The following is a 21,809-nucleotide window of genomic DNA, read 5'->3' on the forward strand; positions in this document are numbered from 1 at the left end:
TGAGAGAAAACAGACCTAGTATCCTGGGAATCTTTTGTTTTTCATCAGGCACATCCAGAGATGAGATATTTGCGTGTTGCTAAGACTTCATAACATCAAGGTCAGGCTGATTTCACACTGTCATCTGCATGTGCCAGAGAACCCTGGCAGACAGGCAGCCTCCCAGGAGAGCTGTCACAGCCTGTGCTGCTCCGCTGCCCTGGGACCTGTGGGGCACATGCACTGACTGTGCTGAATGTGGCCAGGATTTCCCTTTCAGTCTCTATGCTGTTTGGTACCCAAAGCCCTGAGACTTTCTGCAGCTGTGGTGAACTCGTGTTTTTTGACTTTTGCCTTAAGATAGTTTTCTCAAATCTGTAATCTCGCACATTGGCAGGTGTTGTACAGAACCATGTTGCACCTTGAGAGGCAGCAGTGAGAGAGAGGAAGCTGCAGTGCATGAGCAGATCTCTTCTGTGGGGTTCTATAATGGCCATGCTAGTATGTGATAGCAAGCTAAGTTCCTGAAGATGCAGAGGAATGCTTGGATGGCTTCAGGCAAAGAGAACTGTTTGCGAAGTACACACAGGCACATCTCCCCCTGATAAGTGGGGTCTGACAATGAAGAGAATGGGGAGAGTCCATCCATTCCTATGAATCTGAGTGGTAGCAGAAGGGTGGTTGGGTCAGAACAGTTTTTGTGTTGTTCCTAAGCTGCTTTTTGCCCCTGTGATGGACAAGGTCCCTTGTTTTCTATCCAGGTTCAGCTCTTTCCAGGCACAAGGCACTTGTGTTGGGAGTGAGCAAAGCTTGGGAATTCTGCTGACGGACTGGATTATCGATCTGAGTGAAGGCAGTGGTACATGTGCTCATCTGCTTCATCCCTTTGGTTCCCTGCTCCAGAGAGCTCAAATCCTGGGGACTGGTTCTCAGTGAACAGATCAGGTTGTGAGAGAGGGCTCAGTCCTGCTCATAGCTGTCAGTGCAGGCAGACCTCAGAGCAAGCTGTGCAGGCACTGCTCACTGGTTTCTGTGAGGCAAGGACCAACTGGAGCTTCATTGCCCCTGATTTTTAAAGTTGATAGGAAAGAGAAATGTACAGAATGCTTCTACCCTGGCAGCTGGTAGAATGCTTCTACCTCAGCAATAAGACGTGTTTATAACTTGACTATTGAAACAATAAACTGCATGCTATTTCCCTCCTAAAATTTATAATCAAATCTGGTGCTGTTTAACAGAATCAGTAGAAAACAAAGGAATGTAGCCAAACTGGGCCCAAAATGGTTTTCCCTGCTCTGCAGGTAGGTGACAGCTTTCCATTTTCTCCTGGAGTAGTTGAGAGTTTCTTTTCTGCTGCATTCAGCTGCATGTAGGTCAAGAGTAAATGAAACCAGGCCCAGCTTTAAACCTATTTCCTTGCAGGCAGTGTAGTAAGTGTTCTACCATGCCTTTCTTGCTCTTTGAGTAACGATCGGGCTGATTTAGGGATTAAGTCCTAATCGTTAAATACCACTAACGTGTCTGCCATTTGCTTAGGTGCTGTATCAGGAAAACAGATGCTCCACGGCAGCATTTCAAGGCGTGATGTAATTTGCAGCCAGCGCTGCGTGTGCATGCCATAAGCATAACGGCTGCATTTTTCTCACAAAAGAACAATGTCCCCAACAGCTGTTCAGCAAACAGCCCTCGCTTTATTAGTGTCACAATAAGTGTCATTCACACAGTCTTTAAGCAAAGTCGAAGGAATGCTCTACGCCATCTGCACCAAAAAGGAAGGAACAAATGCAGTCCTTACTTACAGCACTGCAGACACGTTTTAGAAACTGGCATGGCCTTGGATCATCAATGCAGCCTTTAAAACAGCAGAAGTAAAACAGACCCATGCAGTCTGTAGATACAGAGCCAGATTGTGATGCTCTTGGTTGTGCCTGTACCACAAGGAGCTCTCTAGAAATCTCCAAGCTTGCCAGTGACGTTTAGTAGAATATAGAAATGATCAGTGCAGAGGGTTCACCTCTTGACTCGGGCGCCTTTTCCTGTTGAGGAATCTTAAAAGAAGTTTGTATTCTTCCCTGTAGTGTACTCACACAAGTCTGTGTGAAACACCTATTTACTAGCAGGTAGCAGCAGTGGGTACGCTCAAGGAAAGCTGGCCTAGCTTTGAAGTGATTTCCTGGAGCTGTGTTTTCCTTCCCAGACACGTATATGGCCCTTTGTGCCATGGAAACTGAGTGTGGCTGCCGTATTATGTTCTGCCCTGCCATGGGAACAGTGTTTCGAAGACATTTTCTCTAACCAGGCTTTTAGCACATCCATTTTGATTTACATCCAAATGGGTCACAGACATCAACGCAGTATTATATAGAGGGGGAAAAAGGGAATGAAACGCTTTTAACATGAAAAATATGCTGTTGCATGTAGGCCAACTTTTGTTCTCTTTCTTTCGATTTATCTGGGATTTGGGTGGGTTTAATTCTAGGGCCAAAATCAGTACTGGCCTAAGAGAGCACAACTCCACTAGTGTGAAAAGCATCTCAACGTTTTTGTCAACACTTAACTTACTTCACTGAACTTTTCCCGTGTTTGAGCTTGCATGTTTCTTGCATCCTAATGTGCACATGTATTGCACACATGCTGCACATATGCACATAAAAATTCACTGGGAACAACATTTGTCTCCATGCTTTTTGACTTTGTCTAGAAATTGCAATCTGCTTATGAAATATTTTGCTTCTCCTGTAGTTAATGTGCCATGCATTTGTAAGGATCAGCCATGCAGAATGCCACGTTGTGAATAAAAGTAAAATACGAAATAGCAAAGGCAAGCATGGACATAGCTTTTTTTCCCTCAGACTGCATGAATGCATATATGCACAAATCACTGTGAGATGCACAGAAATACTACAGGTACTTATCATTGGAGGGAGCGGTAGTATTTTCTCAGCTTCATGTCTCAAATGTAGGAGTGTGTCATGAGATCTGCTTACCTGTCGGTGACTGAAGAGTAGTAAGGCCAAAGCAGAGGTGTCTCGCTGTCTGCAATGCCTGTGGCAGCATTTGGGATATTGCTCTGGTCATCAGGTTTGAGAGAGAAACGTGAGTGTTGTGCTGTCCCAGTATTCCCATAATGTAGGTGTCCTGAGTATAGACCAAGACCTGATGGTGCTGTGAACAGAAAGCTGGGAGATGATCTCTGCCCAGAACTTTTACCACGAATGTAAGGCAGATATGGCAAACACACAGGTAAGGAGTTCTTTGAGTGAATAAGAACTTATTGGGCCATCTTGAGGCCAGGTGTCCTCAACATGCAAGCAGCCTTCTCAGTGCTGCACGTCTGTGGGCACTATATATAACTCCTCCTGGATTTAAAGGAGACTGTAAAGTTTTCTTTTCTTTTTTCTTTCTTTCTTTCTTTTTTTTTCTGATTGATAGGCCTTTGATGCATCCTAAGAGGGACTTTGCCAGTGCACCCTTTGCTCAGCAGAATGGGGTGTCCAGATGTGATTATATTCTCAGTATAAAAAAAACTAATGTTTCAGGTGAGAAGTAGAGGATACTGTCCTCTGGGACAGTATGAAATTGAATCATTAGGAAGAAATTGAGGCACTGCTTGCAAATAAAACTGGACCTTTCTCTGCAAACATTATCCCTGGGAATAATTGGAGATCTGCATTCAGGCTTCCTGCTGGGTCCAGTCCCTGGAGGACACAGCTGCTGTATTGCTTTACATGGTGCGGCAATGCACAGGGAGATTTACATATATATCACATAAAAGTGTTTACAAAAAAATTAGCATGTGATTGAGCTGGGAAGCTGCAGAGGGCCCCAACTGTATGAGTTTCCATGCACTTCAGCCAGAAGATTTATTTCCAATTTGTTATTCATAAGGGAAGAGAGAGAGATTGGGATGGGGTCCTTTGAAGTGGAAAACAAAGTCTTCTATTCAGCCTTCAGCTTAATAGAATACACATGACACTGGCTTGGCATGGCGGCCTGCTTTCATGTAATGTGCTCGTTGTCATTTTGCCTTCCTAGGCTGTGAATGCTAGTGGGAATGGGTACTGCTCTGGAAAAGTCTCTATCTCCTGCTGCCTTCTGCAGGAGATGCGCAGTGCGAGCAGGTAGGAGCTGAGTGGCCGTGGTGACAGCCGGCTAGTGGGATTGTTGCTATTGTGTTGCTAACAGTTCCCAGTTTGGGTTTTGCAGTGGAAGAGGCTATCTAGTAAAAGCAGAATCACTGCAAGGCTTACACATCAACTTCTGCCTGGACTTGGCCTCTTCGGAGGCCGTGAGCCGGGAGCTCTGACCCCAGTCTTGTGTTGTGGCAGTAATGAGCAATTCCATTGGAAGTCAGTGACTTCAAATAGGTGAATAAGGCATGTATTTCCTTTCAGAAGCAAGGCCCTATTTTTTCAGTGATGCTATTATTACCCATGTCTGCAGCCTATCATAGCTTCTTTGCCTTGCGCTGCATTAGTAGCACTGAAACCACACTTAATGCAGCATGTGGACGAGTGTTCTTGAAGACATTACCAGCCCTGTAAGGACCTGTTAGTGATTGGGTCTGTGGGCTGTGAGAGAAACCACACGTGACCTTCAGCACATCAGCCCAGCCCGCGGTGCCAGCGTGGTAAGGAAGAATTTGGAACAGGGCCCTGCCAGCCTCTTGGTTCCTTTTGGCTTCCCTCTCCCTCCTCGCTTCTCTCTTGCTCTTCTGCATACTCAGGTTTGGAGCTCTGGGTGAATCATCGAAATCAGAGATGGAAAGAAATGCATGAAGTCATCTCATCCTGCCCTTGCCAATGCAGGATTATTCCCCACAGTACAGTGTTGAGTGCCTTCTCCAGTCTATTTTTAAATGACTCAGAGGAGAGGGCTTTCCTCTCCTCCCTGGGGAGGCTGGCTCTGCTATTCAGTAGACCTCACTGTTGGGGAATTTTCTTCCTGTTCTCCAGTTCTCCTTTACCCTAATTTAATTGAACTGTCTCAGGCTCCACCCTTCTAAATAATTTTCCACATTACGTGACACTTGCAAATACCTGTTGTCAATTTGTGGGCATGATGGATGGGAATTCATCACGGTTTGTACAGACCTGTACCAGGAGACCAGACGTTATCAGAAAATAGATTTCAGATTTAGAAGCCAATTAATAAGAATGACATGTAGAACTGTTTCAGAAACACCATTGGTGCAGACACCCATCATGACTGAGTATAGGCTGGGCTTCTGAATGTCTGCATTAATATGTTTGTTTTCCTGTTTGTCTTCCAACAGATCTTGCATAGTGGTCTTTGCATAGCAGGAGTAACTGCTGCCAATTCTCAGGTTGAACTGTAGATATATATGCATTTGAAGAACTTTTAATTAAAAAATGCAGTACAATTTTTGTCAAGGGGCCACAGCAATTAAATTTCTAAACCTTGGCTTTCAGGTTAAGGTTTCTTAAGCTCCTTAAGTATTATGAGAAGGGTCTTGAAGATGGGATTTGTGCTTTGACAATGCCTGGATGTTTTGGAGCAGCGCTCTTTGTCTTGTGGTGGAGCATGCATCCTTCATCCAGCAGGACTGACTTGCAAGAAAGCTGCATGTCCGAAGAGTGTAAGTTATTCCAGAAAAGCATCCTATGGGTTTGAAGAATTACGATTCCCTATTTATTTATTTATAAGATGAAAATCGTTTTCTGCTGTGGTTGACAGAAGAATAGAAACACATTCTGAAAACACCAGGAAAAAGAATGACTAGCATTAAAGAGGCTGAAATCCCTTTAGTGTTTTCGTAAAGCAGAGCTGCAGCTATTTAGCTGTGGCAGGATACCAAACAACATTGTGGCTGGCCATTGTTGCCTGAACAGTTTGATTTTTAAAACATTCAGCTGAAATATAACCACCAGCCAAGTTGGAAGAAGCGAGTCACAAGGACAGCATGTTAAATCAAGAGTCAGCAAATGAGGGAAATGAGTTCCCGTGCCCCAGAGGAGTGTGGCTGCATAGCAGAGCAGGAGCCTGAGAGCAGTATCTCAGCTTAGCCTAGCTATCGGGTTGCTTTCAAGAAAATGTTATAGTGTAGAAATAATACATCTTTAAAAGGAGTGAGATGGTGCTGTAGTTATAAAATAAAATTATTGATTTCTCTGCAGTAGGCCTCAGAAGGGCCGTGGATCCTCCCCTTTCTGCTAAGCAGCATTCCTGAGCTCATAAAACAGAAATCTCTCCTCCAAAGAACATCCAGTGTTAAGCATTTCAAAAGATGGCATAGGGATGATGAGGGGGGTGGAGGAGGACACACAGTGACTGCAGCTGGCAGAATAAAAACCCATCCAAGCAAGCTTTGGCCTTTGCTGCTGATACCAGTCGGAGTCATCAAGCTGTGTGTTTGACCTGATTCTTAGTACTTGTTTTTTAGAAGACATGGTTCTTGTTGGTGTTTTAGAATGTGCATGTTTACAAGAGAGTTTAATGGGTTGGAGCGTGGTGTGTGGGAGCAGTGGCAAGGAGAAGGGTGTGTGGTCCCTAATGACGCCAAGTGAAAAACAGACACACCTGCTTCTGAATATAATGGGAGCGATAAGAGTAATTTGCTTAATGATGGTTTCTTTTGGGAGCACAAGGGGAAGGGTTGGTTTAAGAAGTGAAGGGGAGCAAACAATTCGTATCATGCTGGACCAGGGACTGCTCATCTTGCATGGGAGTGCTGGGTGATCTGGGCTGAGCTGGTGCTGCTGCCTGCATGCTGCCCCCCTTCACGCAGTGTTTTGCTTTGCGTGGTTTTATCTGCCAAAAAGAAAATCAATTCACAAAATATTTGCAAGGTTACATGGCCACAGGCTTAAATACATACATATAAAATCCTTGAAAGCAATTTGCTTCAAGCCGCCCTCCGTTCCAGACATCTTTCTCACTCCATCTGCTCGTTCAAGTACACAAGTTCCTTGGGAAAAATCACTTATTACATCACTGAAAAATGCCACAAAAATAGCTTTTCGCTTAAGTTCCCATCCTCAGAGTTAACTCGCATGGGGATCAGATAGATTCGAACATTTAATAACTTTTTTTATTTTCCTTTCTCTTTAAACACAGGATCTCTGGTCATGGAAGCAGGGTCACGTGGTGGATTCTTGGCAGTCAGCAGTCTGTGGAGCTTTTGCAGGTGCAAAGGATTATATGTTATACTGGGAAAGACTAAAGAAGAAAAGGAAAAATGTGCAAATCTATTAAGTATAGCAGAACAACATTCCTTTGTAATTCAAGTTTGTTTAGAAGAAAATGGATCCAGTTGTTATTTGGAAGTAGGAAAGTCAGCAAAGGAAAGAGCAGGGGAAAAAAAAAAGGCCGACTGAAACAGGGTGTCTGTTTGAAAGACAACCAATTTGTTTTTGACAAATTTCTGTTATTTAAAATCCAGGGGCCTGTCAGTCAGGCTTTGCGATTATTTCCAAGTTGATTTGTAAAATCCTCATCCAGGAGGAACTTCGCTTGGGTGCGGGTTTGTGCAGCTGTCTGCTCCCAGCGCATCCCCAGGGCTTTAAGTGAGAGGCCATGATTCACCATTCATGTGACAGCTCTGACAGCCATGTAGATTAACTAGAGTCAGGAGAGCAGAGGCTAGCATTGCACAGCCTGGAGGCAAAAGCCTTCCGCAGCAAAAAAAAACGGAGGGTGAAACATCTGGGCAATCTCCAGACACTAGAACAAGAATAAAGAGTGGCAGAATACAATACTGCACTATTTATTACCAAGCAAGCCAGAAGTTAATTGAATTCTTCAGTAGGCTTCTTGCTTGATTTTAGACTGCTGTAGATATTAAAAAAAAAATAAATAAATAAAAACAAAAATCAATTAATGACTCATCAGTGTAGCTGACAAGTTGGAGGGAGGAGAGACTTAACTGTCTTAATAGAAAAACAGATTAGTAGTTCAGGGATGGATAACCAGAGCTTTTCCCCAAGGAATTAAAATAGGTTTTGAGATTCTCAACCAGTGACACAGTATGTGGAAAAAATAAATGCTGCTTAAACAGAAATTATAGCATTTCTTGAAATAGAGATTATCAAAAGCAAAGCTTGTTCTTTGATGACTTGTAAAGTCAGAGCTGTTACACTGAATGTAATTTTTTAAAATAAACTCTCTTATGGGAATTGAAATATTAATAGCAACAGAATTCCAGCAGTGTCTGAGGCTTCCTTTTGGTAGGCACTGTAATGGCACAGCTGAGAAGAGAGGGTTGATGGCTGTGAGTGCACTCACTTTAGAAGACCAGGCATGCAAGCAATGGGAGGAATAGTTTGAGTAGAATTGATTCAGTGTGGGTCCAGAGGGGCTATTTTAGGCAACCTGTTGTGTGTCCAGCTGTATTTTCTATGTTGATTTGATGTGAAAAGGTTTTATTCTGCTTAAAATTTGGTCTGCTTTTGGGTTTTACACTGACTTAATCAGCACAAACAAAATGAGAGCGGTTGAAGCAGATGGTTCATTTTTGTTTTGAAACCAAACAAGCTATCAGGCTAAAAATGCTTTAAAATGCAATCTGGGTCTCTGCAGGTGTGATAGGAGATCATTAATTTAACTGTGTTGATTTCTTTACAGTCAGATTGATACAAAAACTGTGTTCAGGCACGTTCAGAGAGCTGGAAAGGTTATCTGATTTACCCAAGGCTTTGTGGAGTAATTTCCTGAAGTCCAATTTGGTGCCTCAGTTGGAAACTTAGCCTGGTGCCTCTGTTTCCTTCCGTCTGTGTCTTGATTCTGGCCAGTTGTGCTTGAACTTGCTTCCTGGGCTCCATCAGGAGAGGGGTGGTCAGCAGGGACAGGGAGGTGATCGTCCCTCTCTACTCGGCTCTTGTGAGGCCCCATCTGGAGTACTGTGTCCAGGTGTGGAGCCCTCAGTACAAGAAAGACATGGAGATTTTGGAAAGGGTCCAGAGGAGGGCGACTAAGATGATCAGGGGGCTGGAGCACCTCCCCTATGAGGACAGGCTGAGGGAGTTGGGCTTGTTCAGCCTGGAGAAGAGAAGGCTGCGGGGCGACCTCATTGCAGCCTATCAATACCTGAAGGGAACCTACACCCAGGAGGGGAGTAAACTCTTCGAAAGGGCTGACAATAGCAGGACTAGGGGAAATGGATCCAAGTTGAAGGAGGGAAGATTTAGGTTGGACGTTAGGGGGAAGTTCTTTACAGGGAGAGTGGTTAGGCCCTGGAACGGGCTGCCCAGGGAGGTTGTGGATGCCCCGTCCTTGGACGTGTTCAAGGCCAGGTTGGACGGGGTCCTGGGCAACCTGGTCTGAATGTGTATGTTTGGTGGCTCTGCTAGGCAGGGGGGTTGGAGCTACATGATCCTTGAGGTCCCTTCCAACCCGGGTGATTCTGTGATTCTGTTTGATGGATGCTTGGTACTACGTGTTCACTTTCCAGTGGAAACATGCAGAAGGAGCTTCCAGAGGCACAATCGTGCATGGGTGCTTCAGTGCCCTTGGCGTGCAATGGGAGACCTGACACCTCATGCTCAAGGGGACACCAGGTCCTGGAGCAGCACGGAGAGTTCCAGGTTCATGTTCAATGAGACAGTGCATAAGATCTATTCCCAAAGCAGGAATCTTTGCAAAACTGCAGTAGATTTTTTTGTAGGTTGTGCAATATATAGCAATATATAGACTGTGATGAAACTGGTGATGATATATTCTGTGGTTCAGCTTGCAGCTTCAGCTCCTCCAGCCTGGTTTTCCTTTTTTGTTCTTTCCTTCCCTATTCTTCCCTTTTCACTATCAACATTTTAAACTCCCTGTCTGATGTGTCCTTTGAGAGCCTGCTTCAAAACTCTCAAGGTTAAACTGGCTTTGGATCAGAACCTTACCTTTCATTCCCTCCCTCTGCAGACACGCAACAGGCAGAATCTGCATTGGACTAAACCAGCCCTGCATCCATTCTGTTTTACTGAACATATTTAGCCCCATTACTGAATGGAGGAGGTGGAAAAATAATTTCCTGCTTTCTGAAGTTTCTATTCCACATTAAAAACTATTAACTACCTACTTACAGCTTCAAATGAGAGAAGAAAAACCAGACCAAACATTTTATCCCCTTTTTTTTTTTTTTCCCCACCCAAAGCAAAAATTGAAATGCCACCAGTACCCTGTGAAGAAAATAAGATGTATTTATGCATCTGAATGGGTTTAAATCATCACATTATAAACCTCCAATGGAGAAGATTATCCAAAATCCAGCTTTTGAATGCAAAGATGCTATCAAATGCCACCGTGGTAGTTGTGGGTTAGAGAAGTCACACAGACGTGCTTTTCTCCTGTGTTCCTTGCTTGAATTCAATACTTGCTAAAAATATGTTAGAGGTCCTGAGGGGCAGGGTAATAAGCTGAAACAAACTGAATGAGAGGTCCTCCTTGGCTTCCCTTTATGGGGAGCACACACATACACGCATGTGTCTGTGTTGGTTAGCTCCTAGCTACGTCGTAATTGATTGTTTGGCAAAGGCAGAACAAAGAGTAACAATATATTGAATTCCATCCCCAGTGCCTGTGAAATAACAGAGATTTCAGCCAAAGTGCTACGAGAGCCCAACTCTTGTTGAACGCACATGTGTAGATGTATGTATGCTCTCCATGGGCTTTTTATAGAAACGTAACAGGCACGAACATAAATATCAGATATTTGGAATCTTCTCTGTCTCATCTGTTAATAATTTAATCCCCAGAGGCCTTGTCCAGCTTTCTCATCATCTCTGGTGTATTCACTAGAGGAGACGCTTGGAGCAGTCAGGGACTGAGAGAAGGAGATATGTGAGCAGGCAGTGGGGAGGAACTCAAGAGCAGATCTGTATTATAGACTGTCCCAGAAGAGTCCTGTGTGGGTTTCTGATGCCCTCCGCAGATTCGGGCTGCTGGCGAGGAAATTCTGCCCGTGGGTATTGACCTTTGTTAGGGAAGCAAAGCACTGCCCATGCAACAGTGATACTGCTCCTGTTTGTCAGAGCACCAGAGTGCTCGTTTAATGGGAAAACTGCCTCTATTAAAGATGCTTCCTTTTTCTCCAGAGTTTTAAAAAAAAATAATTACTTAACATTAATAATTTGTGCTCTGTTTTGACAGAGTCACAGAGAATGGAGGTGCAAGCCTAGTGAATAATAAAAGCACTAATGAGACCTTTTTGCACGTTAGCAGGAGGGACTTCCCATCACTTTTGTTTTGATCTAATTGGCTCTGACAAGATTACACACTGTGTCTGAAAGCCTCTTTAACTCTATAGCTCTGAATAAATTTCTGAGTAGTTTTCAGGATTCTCCCTTCAGTGTTTGCCTGGACCATGCTTCTAAATCCAGAGCAGTTCAATCACTGGAAGAGCAGTGCTTCTCCTCCTGGTACTTCTGCTGAGGTCACTTTGCTCTAGCACTGGCAGGTGTTATCCCTGCAGTGATAAATGACCAGAATCAACTTCTTAAAAATTAACCTAGTGTCAATAAAATGCATCTTCAAATCAAGATCTGCTTCCTTACCACTAGGATCGAGAGTTATGTCTTGTCCTCAAATGAAGTGCTTCATTCTGTTCTGATGCTTCTCAGTTTCTATTTGCATATGACAGCCAAGAACGATTGGAAATGCCAGCAGAAACCTAGAGGATTATCTTGAAGTCTTCAAGCCTTTTTATTCTTACTGCCAAGTAAAGGTAAATTGCTCTCTGCTTGGCCTCAGTACAGTGGATGTCTGTCTCTAGCACTTCCATCAAGACCTGGTCAGTGGGAAAGTGTGAGCAGCAAGGGGATTTTCTGTTTAACACCCTGCACTCGGTAAATTTTAGGCTGTTCAGTTGACATGTGTGAATATACAGTGTCCATTGTAACTTCTTGTGATGAATTTTCAGGTGATGAATTTTCCAGTAGCATGAACTTTTATTTTCCCAACAGAGGTGTTTGTTGCCCTGCAAGAAGCATTAACAAGCCAGGAGCCTTTTCCTGTGTGCCAATCTATCTTTATGCCTACTTGCTGAGCTCAAGCCAGTAGACAGATCCTTGTAAGGGCAAGGGATAAAAGGAGTCTTCTCTATGAGCGAGTTGGTAAGTCAGTGCCCTCGTCTGGTCCCAGGCTGTTCTGGAGGTGCCTTTTCTCTTCGGTAGCTCTACAGAGACAGAGCATGAGGTTGGATGTGTCTGGGCCTTTCCTTTCCCCCTCACACTATGATACCTTATTTTTTCTGACTGTTGAACAGACATTATCAGCTGTGTGTGACAGCTCTTGGGGTTGTGAGATAGCCATACAGTTTTATGGATGAGGTCACTCTAAAGATACCTCGGTTAATTAGAGTTAAGGCTGAAGCATGTTCATTTTGTCGGACTTACTGCCCACAATACAATGTTATTCCCTACAGATGTTAACTTTAATCTTGTGCTTTTGTTAAGCGTATGCAAACTTGCATTTAATTTGTCCTGCTGTTGTGCTTGTGAAGCATTTTATTGTTGCTGTTGTCTTTCTAAATTGACTGGTAAATCTGTACCAAATACTTCCCAGTGATGGAAAAAGAAACACTGAAAAGTTAATAACCAAGGAGTCTGCAAGATCCAGATGTTAGCTGGGGAAAAATGAAAACCAAGCAGTCTTGATTAAACTGTTTAGATAAGAGTGTTTTGGAACGTTGTATCAGAATGAACTGCGTTTGTTCAAAATGCTGTCACTGAGTGATCCTGCCAATAACGAACTGTTCGGAATGATTGCTTAAAAATATTAACAGGCTCCAATAAGGAAAGTAAGTTTTCCCTACTACAGAGCTGCCATCACCTCTACAGCTCAGCGCTGTATTGAGATCCATCACCTCTACAGCTCAGCGCTGTATTGAGATCCATCACCTCTACAGCTCAGCGCTGTATTGAGATCCATCACCTCTACAGCTCAGCACTGTATTGAGATCCATCACCTCTACAGCTCCTCGCTGTATTGAGATCTTTGCTTGATGCAGATCCAACAGCCCTGTGACTCACTGTTCAATTGTGCCTTGATTTGTGGGCAAAGGAAGAACTTCCACATCCAGACTTGTAAATCCACCATTTTCCGTGGAGATTATTTTTATTACTCTAAAAATACATTGCTGACACGAGTACCAAGTTTCTAACCCAGTCGTTCTCTCAAAACCTTTTGGGGTCATTTAGTCAAAATCTGGCTCACAATGAAAAGATTTTTGACCTTAAAGAAGGTCCAGGAATGGGCTGGAATTTACTTTAAGTTGCTCATAGTTTCTGCTTTGGCTTCTTGAGCGCAGCCCGTTTTTCTGCTTTTTAGTGAGAAGTCACTGCTAGAAAACTTCCGGCAGAGTGAAGCTGATGGGCTGAGCTTACGTGAGCAGAAGCTGCTGCTCCAAACGGGGCGTTCATTAACTCTGCTTCCCTGCTATTCTGGTTTGAGATCCAAGGCATTGCGCGCTTGCCTTACTGCACACCCTGAATTATCATGGGACCTTCCTTAATTAGCTGTGAGAAGTCATTACAGGGTGCCAGCTGGCCAGCCCCTGTCTGACAGAAAGCAGGGCTTTAATGTGTTCCAGCTGCGGTGGCTGTGAGAGGTGCAGGTAAAATCACCATCCACCTGGGGAGCTGACTTTTTTTCATGACTTGTCAGATTTTAGAAGAAATGTTTTCTCCCTTTCCATCCCAAGAAAAGGAAAGATCAATTTTTCTACATTCCAGAAAACTTGGAGCAAAACATAGGTTATTTTTAGCTTATTCCCTGGGTGCTGCATAGGCTTCAGCCTTTGGAGTCACTGTTTTCCTCGCTGTAGCAGATAGTTTATCCAAGCTCCAGAGCAGTGAGATAAAAAAACACCAAGGGAACACAAAGGACAGATTTCAGAACAAGTCTTTCTTCCCTCCTTTCCTTTTCTTTCTTCACTTACTGCTGTGCTGCTCCAGTGTTTAGAAGTTTCCTTCAGTTTGGCTCTTCCTCAGCATGAATTACTTGCTTAGAATACTGTGAATAGAGGAGGCAGAGAAAAATCAGAGTTAATTTTAGGATGGTGAAATAAGGCAAAGGGAATAAGAGCCCGGGAGAAAAAGCAGCAAAGCTGGTCTCTAGGTAGTGCAAGAGGCCAGACTGTAGCCACAGTGTTAAAATGTGGAGAAATAGGCACACGTTTGTGGGTGAGACATGCACATGGATAAGCTTAAGATTTCTGGCTTTTGGGACGAAAGCCACAGCTGAGCTGGCTGCTCTGAGTGAAAGTAATGAGCTCCAAGGGTGAAGTTTGGGAGTGATTAGGGAGAATAAAACTGCCTGTGAGAAGATGACACTTGTGGCAGCGGACTTCTGATAATTTCTAACAGTTTCACATTGTTGTTTTCCAAAATTGAGCTGATTTTCATTGGAGATGAGCTCCGTCCCAAACTCTGGCTTTTCTTCTTTCCCTTGAAGCAGAATCTCAAGTCTAACAGTTGAAGTTCAGATCCATTCTGTCTCTGTGTTTCAGATGCAAAACATCCTTCCTCTCTTTCTAAAGTGTCAGTGTTCAGACTTTAATTCTCAAGGTAGAGCACAACATGACATGCTTATTTTACCTTCTCTGCTCATGAGCAAGCAGGTTTTTCCTTTCGTGCTTGCCTGTAGTTGTTGAAAGTGGAGTCTGTTATTGCTAAGGCCTTTGTATATTCTTCATATGCGTCCAAATCGAGAGGACACCTGTCTCAGCAGGGATGCTTGAGTGTAAGGTTAATAGCACAGAACTGTTATTCCTTAAGCCAACATACAGGAATAAAACACTCTGTATGTGGACCTTTGAAAACGTGCCTGGACTCTGACATGAGGCAACATGCTGTAGGCATTAATAACGAAGCAGTGTTGACCACAACCATGAGAATTATAGGTAGTATGGCATTCATGTTTAACCAACAATGTCTCACTTGTGTTTGGTATTTTAATTTGCTCAGGTGGATTTGCAGCTGCAGTTACCACACCTCTCGATGTAGCGAAGACAAGAATTATGCTGGCAAAGGTAAGAGTGGGAAATACCAGCAGACATGCAGGTGAATGGCAGGGGTAGTTTCAGAGCGTCTCAGTGGTCATTACAGAATGAAATTCAGAGCATATTAATGATGACTTCTGCTCTTCTCATTGAAGACAGGATTAGATTTGAACAGGCACTGCGTGCAAAATTAATGAAATTGTGTTCTGTTCCTTGAGTTATTCTTCTAGTCTTTTCCCATAGTAGCTGTCTGAGAAGGTGCTGCAGTTCTGATGGACCCCAGACTTGCTGAGGCTCATGCAGCGGTGCCCAAAGTTAAACATCCCAACAGGGATTTTTTCCTCTGTTGTTTTGATAGTGGTTTCTGTGTGTGTGGTTTTTGAGGAGGGCTTGACACTAGATTTTTATCCTCCGTTTTTAAACCACAGAGATCATGATGACTTAGTTCTGCCATCCAAGGCAGAAGGAAAATGGCTTGTAAGATTAGTATGTTTAGTGAGCAGTTAAAGTGCTAATAAATCTAGTATTCCCATCGTTCTCACTGATCCAGAGCAGAGCTAAGCAAGCCACATAGCTTAAAGCCTGGTGTTCCTAAAGCCTTTCCCTGCCCTGAAAAGAGCTGCTATGTTGGCAAAGGTCAGGCATCCCGGAATTTCTGTGGATTGTTTTTACCCTATGGCTCATATCTTTCAGTAAAGGGATGTTTATTCTTGCTGGCATGCACCTCCCCAGCTGAGTCACGTGCATCTGTGCTCACCATGTGTTGTCGTCTCTCTCATTGCTGGGTGTTGTTCCTGATGCAGCTTCTTTGCCTTTGGACAGCATTAATGATAAAGCTCTTGGAAATGGATTTCATTTGTCTGTTGCTGTCCTCAGCAACCAGGTCAGCATTGGCAAGGGAATGGTGGTGCTTTGAAATGTTCTGAGACCATTAGTCATCTCACACTAACTAGATCACACGTGTAATTTAATTGCCTGCAGTCCTGGTGTTTGTCCTGTGTTTTTCACTCAAGGTAATTTTCCCATTCAAAACACTGCTCATGTTTTTAAACATTGTTGGTAATTAGTATTTCTTAAATTCATCTCCAGGCTGCTATAGTTTGAATCTGAAGCCAGTGAGTAACAAAGTCACTTGTTGCTATTCTAAGAGCGTATTTTTATTAATATTGTTCAGAGTCAGTTGCTGAATGTAGAGCAGAGTGTAGTGCAGAAGAGACTGGAGCCCCTGTTCAGTAATTAGCCAGCTCTGTGACCTTGGGGTGATTGTTTTGTTCTTCTGTGCCTACATTTCCCCTTCTGTCCTCTGCCTCATTCCCAGAGACAATGAGCTTTTACTTCTGTTGGAGTAAGGAGGTCATTAGGACCTCTGTAATTGCTGCAAGGTAGTGCTAATGAGGGACTGGGTGCTTAATAAATAACTAAACCTCTCTGGCGACAGGTTTTGATCTCTCTCTCTTTTGGTGCAGGCTGGTTCCACCACGGCTAGCGGAAACGTTCTGGCTGCCCTTGGTGGCATCTGGAGGACGCAAGGACTGCCAGGGTAAGGACATGCTGAAGAAGTGTATCTGTGTGCCTGGGGAGGGCCAGGAGGGGGGACAGTGGCCTGCTTGTGTTTGAATGGTGTCATACAGAAAAGTTTTTAAATTGTTGTGTGCATGGCCAGGGAGCAGCTCTCAGGTAGGTAAGGACAGCTGTTCTGTGTCTCTCCAGTCTAGCAATTGGTCTTTAGCACTGGCTAGGAGCAGTGTCCAAGGAAGACATCCAAAGTGATGTTACTGGGTGTATTTCTCTGGGTCCGTGTCTTACGTTAGTTCCAGATTTCTGAGCTGAAAATGGCTCTGTGTTAAACAGCCTGTGATGGACTTACCTCCGTGAACGTGTTTGTGTTATGGATCCATTTAAACTTTGGTCATGCACACAGTTTTGTGGCATTAGTGCCACGGTTTAATCTCAAGGTGTGTGAATCACATCACCTCCTGAGACAACAGGGAGTGCTGGCACAGGAGCTGTGTGTCCATTATAGGTGGTCTTCTCTTGGCAGCTTCCTACTGACATTCACAACACTTGCAAGGTGTCCTCTGTTCCTTTATATTTGCTGATACTGAGAAGCATAATGGAAGCACTCGTGGCAAAAAGTGCAGGTTTTCTGAAATAGGCGTCGTTTTAATCGACATGAGCAGCTCCAGAGCAGTTATCCAGCTGCTTTTCTGCTGTCACCAGGGTGTAGAAATGTTGTTCTGGGCTTTCTTCGAGCTGCTATAGGAAGTCTGGGATGATGTCAATTCAATCTTTTAATTTGCCTCACTTTACTCAATGAGAATTGCCATTCTGACCTTGGAGCGATGCTGTGAAAAAACAGTCCTTTGGTAGCATTTGTGGAACATCTTGAGAGCTTTTGAAGAAAGTGTCACAGGCTTATAAATTATTATTAGAGTTTAGACACCTGCTTCGTTTATGTTACCCTGCCCTGTTTGAGTGCAAGTCACACTGGTTATTGGTCTCTCAAAGTCAATATACAGAATATTCATCTCAACCTCAGCGAGTAGAGGCTCCTCTGCCCATGAGGTCCAGCCTGTGCTTCCTTTGCTGGGGTCTGTGTCCCACCTGCCCTTGAGCTGAAAGAGAAATGAAGGTTTTTGTGGAAGCTTTACTCAGAGCTTTTTGCTATAATTTTTATAGGCTTGTAATCCTCCTGATGTGGCCGATACTTTCGGGGTGCTGCTCTAACATTTGTAAACTGCTGCTTGAAAGCAGCATGTACATTTTGGCTTTGCAGGAGACAGTTTTCTCTTAACATCTGATCCATGCTCACACGGCCGGTAAAAGTTCGGTCCTCTTTCTACACATGTGGGAAATAATTTGAAACAAATTGCAGGAAGTTCTGGACAGTCACTCCAGGAAGCTGCCCAGCTGTGTGCACCACCAGGCTGCGTGGATGGCTGTCTCAGGGCCTCTCTTTGAGGTGTCCATCTGAGGATGCGTTCCAGGTCCTCTTGTGCAGCTGATGGAAGCTGATGTTGGAGGGCAGAACAAGATGGGTTTGGCTGGGGGAAGCTTCCCCTTCCTCTGCCAAGAGCAGAAAATAAAAATAGATGTTTATGTTCTTTTCAGGGTGTTTCAGCAGTGCCCTTTTCTAAACAACCCCCAATTAAACTCTGCCTAAAGATAGTACCCGTGGACTGGGACCAAAGGGAATGCAATTCAATTGAAATCAAAACAATAAGTGATCTAGAGAAAAAGTAAAATGTAAAGTAGGCCAAGCTGTGTCAGCTGCAAGGACAAGGAAGAAAGTCTTGGGAAAAATAAACGCAGAGACTGCCATGCCTGCTGCCAATTATAAATCTATTTATCAAAAACAATAAAAACGTCGGCCTTTTTTGGCCAGTTGCAACATGAAGTGATTTATGACTTCTCTAATAAATCTTGTATTTGAAGAGGAGGAATTCTGGGGGCAGAAAGATGCATTGCTTATTGCCACCTTATTAAAACCAGAGCGCAGGGCTCAACTTCCTGTTTTGCACCTAGTAAATCCCTCTGCTTCACTCCAAGAAATTTCACATCCCTTTCTGTCCAGAGAGACAGGCCTGCAGAGGAGATAGAGTAGAAATGAAGCAAATGGATCTGTGTGCCCCTTAGGTCCCACCAATGGAGGAATGAACCATTTACATGAACGCAAATTTATCTTTTTTGAGCGCTTTTCATGCAAGGAGGTGGTGCTGTTTGAAAGCAATGCATGAAGCTTCACTGGTGAGGAAGACAGGTGTTATTTTGACTGATGGGAAAGATCGGGTGAGATGGCTTGTCCCACTTTCTGCTCACTGGGGACAGAGCATTTCTCTGCTTCATGTCCATGGCTGAGCTTCCAGGTCTGTGAGGATGCAGTGTGGCACAGAGGGCAGCACCACGCTGGTCTCCAGGGCTTGGTCTCAGAGATGTGGGTCATGTCAGCAGCCCTTGTGCCAGCGGCTTGCTGCTTTCAGTTGTTGAGGTGTGGCCCCAAAATGTAACATTTGGTGTTGGAACGGTGGGACTGAGGTCTGTTTCTGGGTTAGGAATGCTGAAATGCAGAGCTGCACCCAGATGGAGGGGAGGGCCTGTGGTGTGGGTTGAACACACCTGCAGCCAGGCCTCTTCCTGGAATTTAAATGTTACTCCTGGGTCTTCGAATCGTATGGTTGAGGAGAGCATGATGTATCTTTACCTGAAAGCCCACCGTTATTCTTTGCCAATCAGTCATGTTCTGTGCTTTTATTACAGCTGTTGAGGCCATCCAGCTGTCGGTGCTGGATCTCATTAGTAGCTGGGAGACGTGCTTCAGCAATGGGGAAAAGCCCAGTGGGAACAGAGCGCTGTTACAGGAGGGGCAGGGTCAAAGATGAAAGCGCTACAAGTAAAAATCTGTGCGGATACAAATAGATGGCAGAACTGTGCCCATCTGAGGGGTTTCTGGTGGGGCTGCTGGAAAACAAACCATTCATTTCATCAGCTGATGGGGCACACGTGCCCCAGCAGGGCCCAGCTTGGATCAGCCTGCAGCACAGCTCAGCTCTCCTTGCCCTGGGGGAGCTGTGGGTCTGGGAGGGACAGACCTCGTGGTGGCAGGTGAGAAAATGAAGTTGGGGGTAGCATGTCTGGGGTTCTTGGAAGTGATGGTTAGTAATGCGTGCTGCCAGGGATACAGCTGCTGGGTAACTTGGTTATCTGCTTCTGTTTGGGTACTAGCTGAGTGCTGAATGTGCTGTTCTGTAAATGAGTGCCTGCCACTGCTCCTGTAATAAGTGCTGTCTAATTCAGCAGGAGAAAGATGGTGTGTGTCCCGAGAGCAGTGCTGTGCTGTAGGATTTACCCTATCAGTGCTCTGTCCGTACATGCCTTGTACAAATTACTCTGTTTTAAAGCTGTCATTATGGTAATAGACCAATTGCTGTCTAGTAAAGCCATAAAATGTTTCCATCTGCTTGTGTGCTCCAGGCTCCTTAGCAAAGCTCATTACAGCAAAAACCAGTGTTACTGCAGCCCGAGGTTTCCCAAGCTCAGTGCGAGCAGTGGCACAGGGAGCCAGCAGAGCTGCTTGGTTTCCCAGGGATTTGCATGCAGTGCTAGCAAGGACAGACACCCAGAATGGTGCGGAGCCGAGGGCAGCAGCATCCCTGTGCAGCCCAGCCCGAGCTGCCTGAGGCCTCCCAACGGTCAGTAGAGGAAGGTGGATAGATTTGAGCCTAATGTTTAATCCTTGCTCACAGTAAAGGAAGCCTGTAATCCTCTGGAAGGGAATACTGGCCTATCCTGAAGTTATTAAACCAACTGTGAGCTTAGATGTGTTGGAGTAATTGGCTTTGCGTGAGTTTCCTGTTAACTTCCAAGAACTGGTGGGATCAGGCACACGAAAATCGTCATGGCTGAACGCAGGGTTATTCCTGGTCCCTCCCTCCTGGCCTTGTTACATGTTACTGGGAGTCTGTGCTGTTGTGCCTGTCGGGAGCTCCTGGCAGAGAGGCATCCTGGCCATGTTGGTGTACCTCTGCTGGGCTGGACAGGGTGGCCTCCCATCTGAGGTGGTTTTCTTTTTGGCTTTATTTCCCAAAGCCTTTGCGGCCAACCGCGCAGCATCCGCCCTCGCTCTGAAGCCACCTTTTCCTTGCCTCCAGCTTGTTTGCAGGTGTCGTCCCGCGGATGGCAGCCATCAGCCTGGGAGGGTTCATCTTCTTGGGGACCTATGAGAAGACACGCCAGCTGCTGCTCTGAGCTGGGCCTTGTGGAAGAGCCCGCCAAGCTGCTGACCCCAAGGAGGAGTCTGCCCACAAGCGCAGCCTTCTTCCTCCTGCCGCCTCTTGGCTGCGCCCGCAGCAGCTGTCCAGCAGCCTGAACTCCACGTTCACTGTTAACGAAAAGTAAATCCTCAAATAATCCAATTTCCCAAACATGAAATTTTTCCTGCATGGAAAATGAGTGAAGTCATTGTAAGAGTTATGCCAAAAAAAAGTGATGTTTGGGGGGCAAATAGCTCATTACGGTGGCTGTGAAAGGCGTTGCTAGAACTCCTGCAGGGGAAATGTTTTGCAAACCTCCAGCTCGTGGGCTGAGCGAGGAAGCTGAAATAAAGCAAGTGTTCATAATTCGGTGGCACCTGCCTCGTAACACTGGGAGGGTTCTACTGTTTGTGGTAGACTTACAGCCTGCCGCCCGCCAACAGCACTGACAGTATTCCAGGCTGGGAGGGCTTTTTGTAAGAGACAATCATCCATTTGTTTCTGACTTTGAGCCGTGTTTGTGAAAGCTTATATTCCTGTTTATGCCTACAGGTGCACAGCAAGCGTTCTTGCGTGGTAACCAGCGTGGCGTTATTAATTAGTGTCACATTTCTCCAGTAAAAGCACGGTGTTGTATTATTTTACAGCTGTGCCTCAGCAAAGACCTGCGGTTTGGCCTTGCCTTGGTCTTCCTCCCTCGGTGAAGGAGCAGGGATTGGGAATGGCAGAGCCCAGAAGGGAGTGCATGAGTTGGGGTGGTTCCAAAGCGCTCCTGGGGGCTGCTGGCAGGAGGAGCAATCCTCTGTGTTGATGTGGTGCTAGGAAGGAGAAGCTGTGGTGGCCCACATGGTGCTGGGACGTGCTTGGTGGAAAAGGCACGATTGGAATTACTAACTTAAAATTAACACCAGAATCGAGGAGGGGGGGAGAAATAATTGGCTAAGTTTACTGGGCTACGTGACGCTTGGAAGTTTTTAGACACAGAGGGTGTTTGTGCAGGGAGGCCTGGGCTGCCTGCAGGTTCCCAGCTGCGTCAGCACGATGGAGGCTGCTGGGAGACTTTTGTCTCCTCGGGTCACGCTGCGGTGGCATGCAGGGGGCCGGGCAGGGCGGCTGCTGGTCAGTGGTGGGAT

At 45.1% G+C, this 21,809-nt stretch overlaps 1 protein-coding gene across 1 annotated transcript in view; it reads left to right on the top strand.

The window, feature by feature from the left end:
• The window catches only part of SLC25A26 (solute carrier family 25 member 26), a gene marked incomplete at both ends in the record, with an annotated part of 81,505 nt that extends 60,834 nt beyond the window's left edge, over positions 1-20,671 (top strand). The window contains 4 exons of the mRNA XM_079540255.1: positions 7,057-7,126; positions 14,892-14,956; positions 16,393-16,466; positions 20,575-20,671. Of these exons, the coding sequence (XP_079396381.1) occupies positions 7,057-7,126; positions 14,892-14,956; positions 16,393-16,466; positions 20,575-20,671 (306 nt within the window). The remainder of the gene's footprint in view (positions 1-7,056; positions 7,127-14,891; positions 14,957-16,392; positions 16,467-20,574) is intronic.
• Between the last annotated feature and the right edge of the window lie 1,138 nt (positions 20,672-21,809).

This window comes from Tetrao urogallus (assembly GCF_951394365.1).
Source record: "Tetrao urogallus genome assembly, chromosome: 10".
Classification (NCBI taxonomy): domain Eukaryota; kingdom Metazoa; phylum Chordata; class Aves; order Galliformes; family Phasianidae; genus Tetrao; species Tetrao urogallus.